A 9887-nucleotide genomic window follows, 5' to 3' on the forward strand; every position below is an offset into this window, starting at 1 on the left:
TTTGAAGGTTATGACCGTATTAGCTGACAATTTACTAGTGACCATATACAGACCTTAAAAATCGAATAGTTCTGTCAAACTTCTGCCGATTGTACCAAAAAAATATACTTCATTGGCTGTATAACTTAAACTACAAGGTACGTCTTCTGAATTTCCAATAAACTGCGAACAGATTGTTAATCATAGTTTCGAGCATAACATATTGAATGAACCATGGAATCTTTTTTTTTACCGAGCCTCTAATAGTGATACACTTATTTCATTCCTTGAGGTCGATCCACCTATTTCGGTTGAAGAATCAGTTTCAGAGGGTTTCTTGTAGAACAAGAAACCAGGTTGTTTAGGCGAAGGCAATTCATTATTACTTCCCAACATGTGAACAACGGTTGACATGGTCGGTCTCTCCTCTGGATGCTGCTGTACACACAAAAGGCTAACGTGTATGCATCGTAACAGCTCGGATAGATCACCAGTGTCGACTAAGAAATCATCGGCGACATCCGAAGGCTTGCCTTCTTTCCATAGTATCCATGCCTGCAGCAAAATCTAAACCTTTAAGCATTTCGTAGTTAAAGTAACGGACACATAATGATAATAGTATCAGTTGATGGTTACATGTTCAATAAGGTTTCCTCTTTGATTTGCATGATAAAACCCTCTGTTCCTTCTTCCACTTACAACCTCCAACAATAAAATCCCAAAGCTAAAAACATCTGATTTTACCGAAAACAGCCCATCAGTAGCATATTCTGGTGCCATATAACCACTGCAGATCGTTGTCAGATAAAGAAAATGAAGCTTTTTGTTAGGATTTGTGGATCAAATTGTATGGAAAAGGCATAAGATTACACTTACTAAGTTCCAACTACTCTATTTGTATTGGCTTCTGTTTGGTCTCCGCCGAAAGCTCTTGCCAAGCCAAAATCTGAAATTTTTGGGTTCATCTCGCTGTCAAGCAGAACATTACTAGCTTTTAAATCCCTATGAATAATCCTTAATCTCGAATCTTGATGAAGGTAGAGTAGTCCCTAGCAATCCCGCAGATAATTTGGAAACGCTTGTGCCAGGGTAATACTTTGCGATTCGTTTGATCTGGAAAGTACACATTCGTGTTAGTCCTGCATCTTATTTGATCATTGAGGAAGCAAAAGTGATAATGTTGAGACCAAAAATGAAAGCGTCAAGGCTTCTGTTAGGCATGTATTCGTAAACCAGCATTCTCTCATCTCCTTGAATGCAGCAACCAAGAAGCTTCACAAGATTCCGATGCTGAAGTTTGGCAATCAACTTTACTTCGTTCTTGAACTCGGTCAGTCCTTGCCCAGAACTCTTTGAAAGTCTCTTCACAGCAATTTCTTGTCCATTTAGTAGTGTCCCCTGGAAAGTCATACAACATTTTTATGAGCTTCCAATAAAATGATTACTTAAAAGTATTCTACTAAAACACAGTAGCTTTTACCTTGTAAACAGGGCCAAAACCTCCTTCACCTAACTTGTTATCAACTGAAAAATTCTGTGTAGCATGAACTATTGTACCAAACTCGAATACTGCAACATCCATATCTCCATTCTCGTCTTTATTCTCTTTATCATTTACATTCTCGCCTTCCCGTTCATCTGAAAAGAGTATAAAACAGAGTATATAACATAAATAATGACATTTATGAGAACCATAATTAGTGTTACCTTTTAACTTTCTCCTGCATCCGCGAATGTAACAAACAATTAAGAGAAACCCCACAAAGGCACCAATTACAGTTGGAAGTATGATGGCAAGGTTCACCTTAGGTTTTTTCTTCAGTTCTGCTATTGAAGTGTTGGTCAAGAAGCACAAATATTAGTTACTTATTGTTACACCAAAACCAAAAAAAACATTTACCCCCAAGATGAAATAAGAAGTTAAGAACATGTTCTTGGGTTTTAAACCAGTACCTGCATCTGAAGCAGACACTCTGACATAAAGATCCAGACCCTCTGATTGCAATTGTTTGATATTAAGCAGATCACCGAACCACATGGCGCAGCCGCTACCTCCTCTTGTAATGTCTAAATTAGAGTATCCCATGCAAGAACAGTTGTTCAAGCACCTGTCTCTACATTCCCTGAGATTCATACTTCTATTAACCCAAGAATTTGTGGTGTCTGGGGTTTTCACATTATCAACTCTGATAAAACCATCCCCAATCCCAATCTGGCATTGCAATGGTTTGCTTTGTACACACCCTCCAGAAAAATCCGATGAGCTCCATCTCATGGGCGATTTCGGCCTGAACCCTTTAAAACATTGACATGCAGGAAGCTTACTGCTATCACAGTTCGCATTCGGACCACAAAGTCCATATGTGTCACAATAGTCGATTGGCAAGGCTAGTAACAGCTGCCAGGATTGAGTTTCTGGGTTCCATGTGTAAATTTGTGACTCACTTTCGGTTTGGTTCAAAGCATTCCTCAACTTTGCTGATTGGTCTTTAAGGAAATATGTGTAGTAAATCTCATTTTCGTTCCACACAAAGTTGTAATCAAAGATCGGATTTGTCCTATAAGTTGGTGCTCCACTAAATCCATTGCCAACCCATAACCCACTGAGAGTGACCTTATCTGAGCCTTTCCTTAGCACCATTTCTGGGCTTCCTTCAAGTTCAACACCAAAACTAAGATCACCTGGAGATGGATCATCCCAGTTCTTCCAGGCAGTGAGTCTTCGATCCAAGCCAGTTCTTAAGTCGAAACCAATTTTCATCCCTGGTAACATTGTATCTGCTGGATGATCAAAGCTTTGCCATAAGTAATTCACTGGATTACTATCGTTTCCATCTCTGACCACAAGATTACCGGTATCCAGGAGCTGCAATACTGGATTCCGAACACTTGCTGTCGTATTAGTCGACCAAACAGCTGTTGTGTTCTGAACTTGAAGCACAATTCTGCCACTAGTTTCTATCTTCAACGAGCCAGTGGAGTCGTTTATTGGGTTCATCCTGTTTGCAACCCAAACAACAGTTTGCATGGGGATGTTGTTGAACCAGATTCCCAGGTAACGGTTCGTGAAAGTGCCTGGAGAGAAGAAACCTAACACAAAGTTTCCATCATTGGAGACTAAGGTCATGGCGTCAGTGAGTGACTCTGATGGAGAAATGGTGTCGGTTGCCATTAAAGCTTTCGGGAAGATGATGAGTAAACAACAAGCACTGTAGAAATAGATACCCATTTCCTTGTGTGATTGCTCATTTCTCGGAAAAATAATTACACACATATTATGGAACATTTAAAATCCAATCATTGACTATGAAGACACAGACTAAAAGTATTTTATATTCAACTGCCGCTGAAGATGGGCTACCCCAAAGTCAAGCCTTGACTATGAAGACGAGCAACTGCTGTATTAGGGTGATTGAGTGTTCACTGTCAAAATGACTGAGAGTATTTAAAATAGATACTACTTTATAATCACCTTAACTTAATAGAAAAAAAAAAGTGTTTTACATCGTACTTTCAGATAAACCTTAGCTGATTTGATCAGAAACGTAATTTACAAAGTAAACTAAAACTACAAGCTTTAGATTATGTCAAGGGTCACATAGAGATCCGGTCTTGCTCAGATGCTAGTATTGAATTTCCCCAACTTCCACTTCACTCAATCCTTCTTTTTTAATAGCATATAAAAACCACTTGCATTTTCCCAACTGCCCATTAGCATTTGCAGTGTCGTCCAGATGACCTGTTCGTAAAGTGTTGGTCAATAGATTGAAAGATATTATGCCCATTGCCGGCGATTATAAACCCCATTTTAAAATGCTTTTATCATGGACCATATTCTCTTCGGGTGTGGATTCATCCATATCGTGCGGCGGAAATGTCGTGTGAAAGGTACACGTATATGGGATTTGTTTAAAACCGATATATTTAATGGTAAAATACGTTATTTTGTCGAGTCATTCGACTATTAAAAAAGTTACAAAATGATCTCTTGATTATAGGATGATACTTTGCTGAGTCTTCGGCTATTAAAAGTTATAAAATGATCACTCGACTATTCATGTGTTTCAAACTCGTCATTTTTTGTTGAAAAATTAGTGGTTGTCTGAGCGAGACATTAACTTATTGATTATGATAAAACCTGATCCTAAAACTGTTTGAGATGTTTTTCGTGGATCGAGTCTTCGTTTCATTATGTTGTTGAGTCAATGTTTTAATTGTAGGGTTTGAAACATATGAATAATCTGATGATCGTTTTATAACTTTTAATAGTTAGAGAACTTAACAAAATAATATCTTATAGTCAACGACTATTTTATTACTTTTAATAATCGGGAAACTCATCTAAGGTTATATAGTCATGAAACCATTTTTATAATTTACCTATATTTAAAGGACATGATGGTAGTAGGTGGAAATTTACTTTGGAAATTTAACATGTTATGGGGTTAGGTGCTAAATTCACGCAACTAAACCTCCAATACATTGCTTTGACTCAAACAAGGAAAGCTTTAGGACTGGTTCTAAGCCTTGCATTTTAGTTTTCAAGTCATTCAGGAGTAAGTTCGCTTCGGTAGTAGATTTAGAAATATTTTTAAAGATAAATATACATATATTAATAATATTAAATTTTTGTATGCAAATATAAATATAAAAATTTAAGATACACAATCGATAAAATAAATAATTAACAAAAAAAAATCAAATTTCAAGATACATACTCCTCTCCCCATCTTGGAATTAATAAAACCTTAGCCCATCATCACAAGTAAAATTTCTGAAGATGTTTATCTGAATATGTTCACCGACTTTCAAGATGCTTTATCTTTTTATTATTTAGTTCAGACTATTGAGGGGGGGGGGAGTATGACCAAGAACCATTCAGAGTGTAATTAACATGCATTTCCACTTCCATACGCATCTCGGGAAAAAACGACATAGGGTAGAAATTTTCATATCAATAATGATTAATTAAGCGAACATCGTTACCAGAAGGCAATGTACTTTTCATCAGACATTTCTGTCAAACTTTTTCTGATTGTATCAAAAAATATAATTTATAGGTTGATAACTTAAACTACAAGGTATGATTGTTAATGATAGTTTGGAGATTTTATGAACCATGGAATCCTTTTTTTTTACCGAGCTTCTAACAATGATAAACTTATTTCATTTCTTGAGGACGATCCATCGATGCCGGGTGAAGAATCTGCTTCCAAGATAAACAAGAAACCAGGTTGTTTAGGCGAAGGCAATTCATTGCGACTTCCCAAAATAAGAACCACAGATGACACGCTCGGCCTCTCCTCGGGATGCTGCTGTACACATAAAAGGCTAATGTGGATGCAACGTAAGAGTTCGGATAGATTGCCGGGGTCGACTAAGAAATCATCAGCAACATCCGAAGGCTTCCCTTCTGTCCATAATCTCCATGCCTGCAGCAAAATTCAAACCTTTTATTTATTTATTTATTTATTTTTAAGAATTTGTAATTTGTGAGAAAACATTAACCATAAGTAGTATCTGTTGGCATTTACATGTTCAACGAGGTTCTGGCTTTGATTCGCATGATAAAATCCTCTGTTCTTTCTTCCACTTATAACCTCCAACAACAAATCCCATAGCTAAAAACATCTGATTTTACCGAAAACAGACCGACGCTAGCATATTCTGGTGCCATATAACCACTGCAGAACATTGCCAGACAAAGAAAATGAAGATTTTTTAATTGGGATTTATGGATCAAATAATGTCACTAAGTTCTTTTCCAACGACTCTATTTGTATTGGCTTCCGTTTGATCTCCTCCAAAAGTTCTTGCCATGCCAAAATCCGAAATTTTTGGGTTCATCTCACTGTCAAGTAGAACATTACTAGCTTTTAAATCTCTATGAATAATCCTCAATCTCGAGTCTTGAAGAAGGTAGAGTAGTCCTCTAGCAATCCTGCTGATAATTTGAAAACCTTGGACCAGGTTAATACTTTTCGTCTCGTTTGATCTACAAATTACGCATTCATGTTAGTCCTGCATCTTATTTAATCAGTGAAGCAGCAGAAGTGAAATCAAAGAGACGTTTTCTAATGATTTTCAGACCAAAAATGAAAGAGTCAAGGCTTGTATTAGGCATGTATTCATAAACCAGCATTCTCTCATCTCCTTGAGCGCAACATCCAAGAAACCTTACAAGATTCCGATGCTGAAGTTTGGCAATCAGCTTTACTTCATTCTTGAACTCATTCAATCCTTGTCCAGAACTCTTTGAAAGTCTCTTCACCGCTATTTCTTGTCCACTTGGAAGTGTCCCCTGGAAAATTTTAACGAGCTTTCAATAAAATTGTACACTTCAGACCACTCTACTAAAATACTGTAACTTTTACCTTATAAACAGGGCCAAAACCTCCTTCGCCTAACTTGTTACAAAATGAAAAAGTATCAGTAGCTTGAGCTATTGTATCAAACTCGAATACTGCAAGCTCCATACCATCATTCTCATCTTTATTCTCTTTATCATTCACGTTCTTATCTTCAACTGCACCAGAAAATATTATAAAACATAGAATTGGACAAGTTTCTGGACAAACACCGAACGAAAATCAATTTACCTTTTATCTTTCCCCTGTTTCTTCGAATTTAACAAACGACTAAAAGAAACCTGAAAAGGGAAGCAATTACAGTAGCAAGTATGATGGCAAGCTTCACCTTAGCCTTTTTCTTCAGTTCTGCCATTATGTCAAGATGCACGAATAGTAATTATTTGTTACACAAATACTAAATAAAAAACGATACCACAAGATGTAATAAGAACATGTTCTAGCTTTGTGAACCAGTACCTGTTTCTGAAGCAGAGACTCTTATGTAAAGATCCTGATAGTCCCGACCATCTGACTGAAATTGTTTGATATCGATTAGATCACCAAACCACATCACACAGCCACTACCTCCTCTTGTAACATATAAATTAGTGTAGGCCATGCAAGAACAGATTCTCAAGCTCTTAGCCCTACATTCCTTGAGATTCATAGTTTTATTAACCCAAGAATTTGTGGCGTCTGGAGTTTTCACTCTCCTTATTCTGATAAAGTCATCCCCATTCTGGCAGTTCAATGGCTTACTGTGTATACACCCTCCGGTATTATAGGCTGAGTTCCATCTTTCGGGCCATTTCGGCCTGAACCCTGTCAAGCATTGACAACAATCCGGAAGCTTATTGCTATCACAGTTCCCATTTGGACCACAATGTCCATATCTGCCACAAAGGTCAATTGGCGAGCTTAAAAACAGCTGCCAGGTTTGAGTTTCTGGGTTCGCACTTTCGGTTTGGTTCAAAATGCCCCTCAAAATAACTGAACTGTCTTTGGTGAACTGTATGTAGTAAACCTCATTTTCGTTCCAGACGAAGTCATAATCAAATATAGGATTCCACCTTAAATTTTGATACCCACTGAAATCATTGCCATTCCATAAACCACTGCGTGCGTACTTTTGTGAGACTTTTCTTAGAACAGCTTCTGGGTTCCCTTGGAGTTCAATTCCAAAAGTAAGATCACCGGGAGAAGGATCATCCCAGTTCTTCCAGGCTGAAAGTCTTCGATGAAAATCAGTTCTTAAATCAATACCAATTTTGATCCCTGGTAACAGTGTATCTGATGGATAATCAAAGCTTTGCCACAAGTAGTTCTCCGGATTACTATCGTTTCCATCTCTGACAACAAGGTTACCAGAATCCAGGAGCTGCAATACTGGATTCTGAACAATTGCTGTCGAATTAGTCGACCAAACAGCTGTTGTGTTTTGAACTTGAAGCACAAGTCTGCCACTGGTTTCTATCTTCAACATGCCAGCGGAATCGTTTATTGGATTTACCCTGTTTGCAACCCAAACAACAGTTTGCATGGGGATGTTGTTGTAACAGATTCCCAGGTATCGGTTCCTAGAACTGCCAGGAGAGAAGAAACCCAATGCAAAGGTTCCATCATTGGAGACTAAGGTCATGCCATCAGTGAATAACTCTGGTGGAGAAATGGTGTCGATTGTTGCAACAATCAAGGCTTTTGAGAACTAGAAGATGAGGAAACAACAAGCAATGCAAAAACAGAAACCCATTTCCATTGATGTCTAGTACTCTAGACTGATAGGCTTGCTAAATTCAGCATTAGATTGACATTCTAAGTTACATGCATTGACTATAAACGCAGGAGCAGGACTTTTATCTTGACTAAATGAACAGCTGCAAGGGAGGTATATGATTATTGGCTAATAAAACTTTGGAAGTCTTTGCCAGTAACGACGGGGACTAAACGTATTTGATATTTCAGTGGACTTTAAAGATGAATCTCTTCAACTTGCCTTGCTCATCTTCAATAGTTACTTCGAATTTTCTCTAACAGACCAGTTAAAGTTTTGAACAATTTGTTGTTTTATTTTTAAATTAGCATTATATCTTCTTTCTTTACCAAACAACTATTAAGTGAATTAATGAATAAAAGAAAAATAAATAAATTCTCTTTGTATATTCAACAATCTCACTGAGAAGACAAATTCAGGATTAAAAAGGATCAATAACAATCCTTGAATTCAAGCTCAAAAGCTTCCTCCAACAAAAACCAAGAAGCTTCCATCAACTCAGGGCTCAACCTGAACATCAACACACAAAACTCCATCTGGTTAAGCGCGCCATCGCCGTCGAAATCACCTTCTTTCATCATGGACCTCAGATCATCGTCGGTCAAGTCTTGTAACCCCAAGAGTGCCGAATTCTTCTTCAGGCTATCGAAAGTGATGACCCCCTTTTCACCGTCCATCAACAGGCTGAACCCATTGCACAGCTCCCCTATCAGACCTTCCCCTCCGAGCTTGTCGGCCATCACGGGCAGGAAATCATGGAAACCCGAAGCTGATGACGATGAGTTTTGTGAAGCTGGTGGAGGAATTGCAGACATGGTTGATGGTAATAAAAAAAAAGAAACAAGAGGGAAGAAAGCAAAATCTGGGAAATGTTTGGAGAATTTGATTGTGTTTGATTGAATGGAATGTCTGGGGGAGCTTGGAATGGAATATATAGAGAAAGGTTGAAGGAGATGAGTTGAGATTTCCGAGAAAGAGAGGCCATTGAAAGACAACTAAGATACAGGTAATAATTAGGTCGTGAAAGGGGGAAATGCTGCTGCTGCCTTTCTGCAAGGTTTCTTCTAGGAAGGTAGGATAGGGATAGAATTGTAAATATTAGCGAAACACAGAGTGGTTTCTTAAATATTTTTCTTCGATATAAAGGAATGATTTAGGGTGTATTTGATTAAGGGAATGTAAATTCTAATAGGAATGAGATCAATTTTTTTCGTTTGGTTGGTCGGGAATGTCATTCCCGGTAATCTTACATTATTAATAGTGGATTTTTTTATGTATATTACCGAGAATGTCATTACCTCCCTTTTCTTTAGGTATTATTGGATTATCGACGTTTTAGACTAAAATACCCTTAATTTTTTTTTCAAAAATATTCTTATTCTGTCATTGAATAATAAAAATTTTACAAATGTTACATTACAAATTTATCCTTAAATTATTTTAGATTTACAAAAAAAAATCTATAATTAAAATTTTATATAAAGTTCAGAGGTTAAAATAAAATTTTATCCTTTCATTAAACCTTTTATATTTTCAATTTTGTAAAAAAATTATATAAATTTTATGAATTTAATTTTTTTTAAAGAAAATATATAAATATTTTTCAACTTGTTAAAAAACAAATATATAATAAGGACAATTTGGTTAAATATACATTCCAATAATCTTTTATTCCTCTAACCAAACACGGTAATCTTACATTCATGCTTAACCAACTAAACACAAAATACAACATTCCCAGTAATCTTATTCCCTGATAATCTTTTATTTCTACCGGTAATCTTATA

At 36.9% G+C, this 9887-nt stretch overlaps 1 protein-coding gene and 1 pseudogene across 1 annotated transcript; both read right to left on the bottom strand.

Annotated features, from left to right (window-relative positions):
* Positions 1 to 228: 228 nt before the first annotated feature.
* LOC120164979 lies at positions 229 to 8156 on the bottom strand (annotated as a pseudogene).
* A 311-nt stretch (positions 8157 to 8467) lies between these two features.
* On the bottom strand, positions 8468 to 9192 carry LOC120164972 (calcium-binding protein KRP1-like). The gene has a single exon (XM_039174590.1). It carries the CDS (start codon positions 8913 to 8915, stop codon positions 8532 to 8534), a length of 384 nt encoding a protein of 127 aa, XP_039030521.1. The 5' UTR covers positions 8916 to 9192; the 3' UTR covers positions 8468 to 8531.
* Positions 9193 to 9887: the final 695 nt, after the last annotated feature.

The sequence above is a fragment of the Hibiscus syriacus genome, unplaced genomic scaffold, assembly GCF_006381635.1.
Source record: "Hibiscus syriacus cultivar Baekdansim isolate YM2019G1 unplaced genomic scaffold, ASM638163v2 tig00111564_pilon, whole genome shotgun sequence".
NCBI classification, from domain to species: Eukaryota; Viridiplantae; Streptophyta; class Magnoliopsida; order Malvales; family Malvaceae; genus Hibiscus; species Hibiscus syriacus.

Excerpts from the sequence above, each read along its gene's own strand:
- LOC120164972 (XM_039174590.1), bottom strand. The coding sequence starts at position 8,915 with ATGTCTGCAATTCCTCCACCAGCTTCACAAAACTCATCGTCATCAGCT.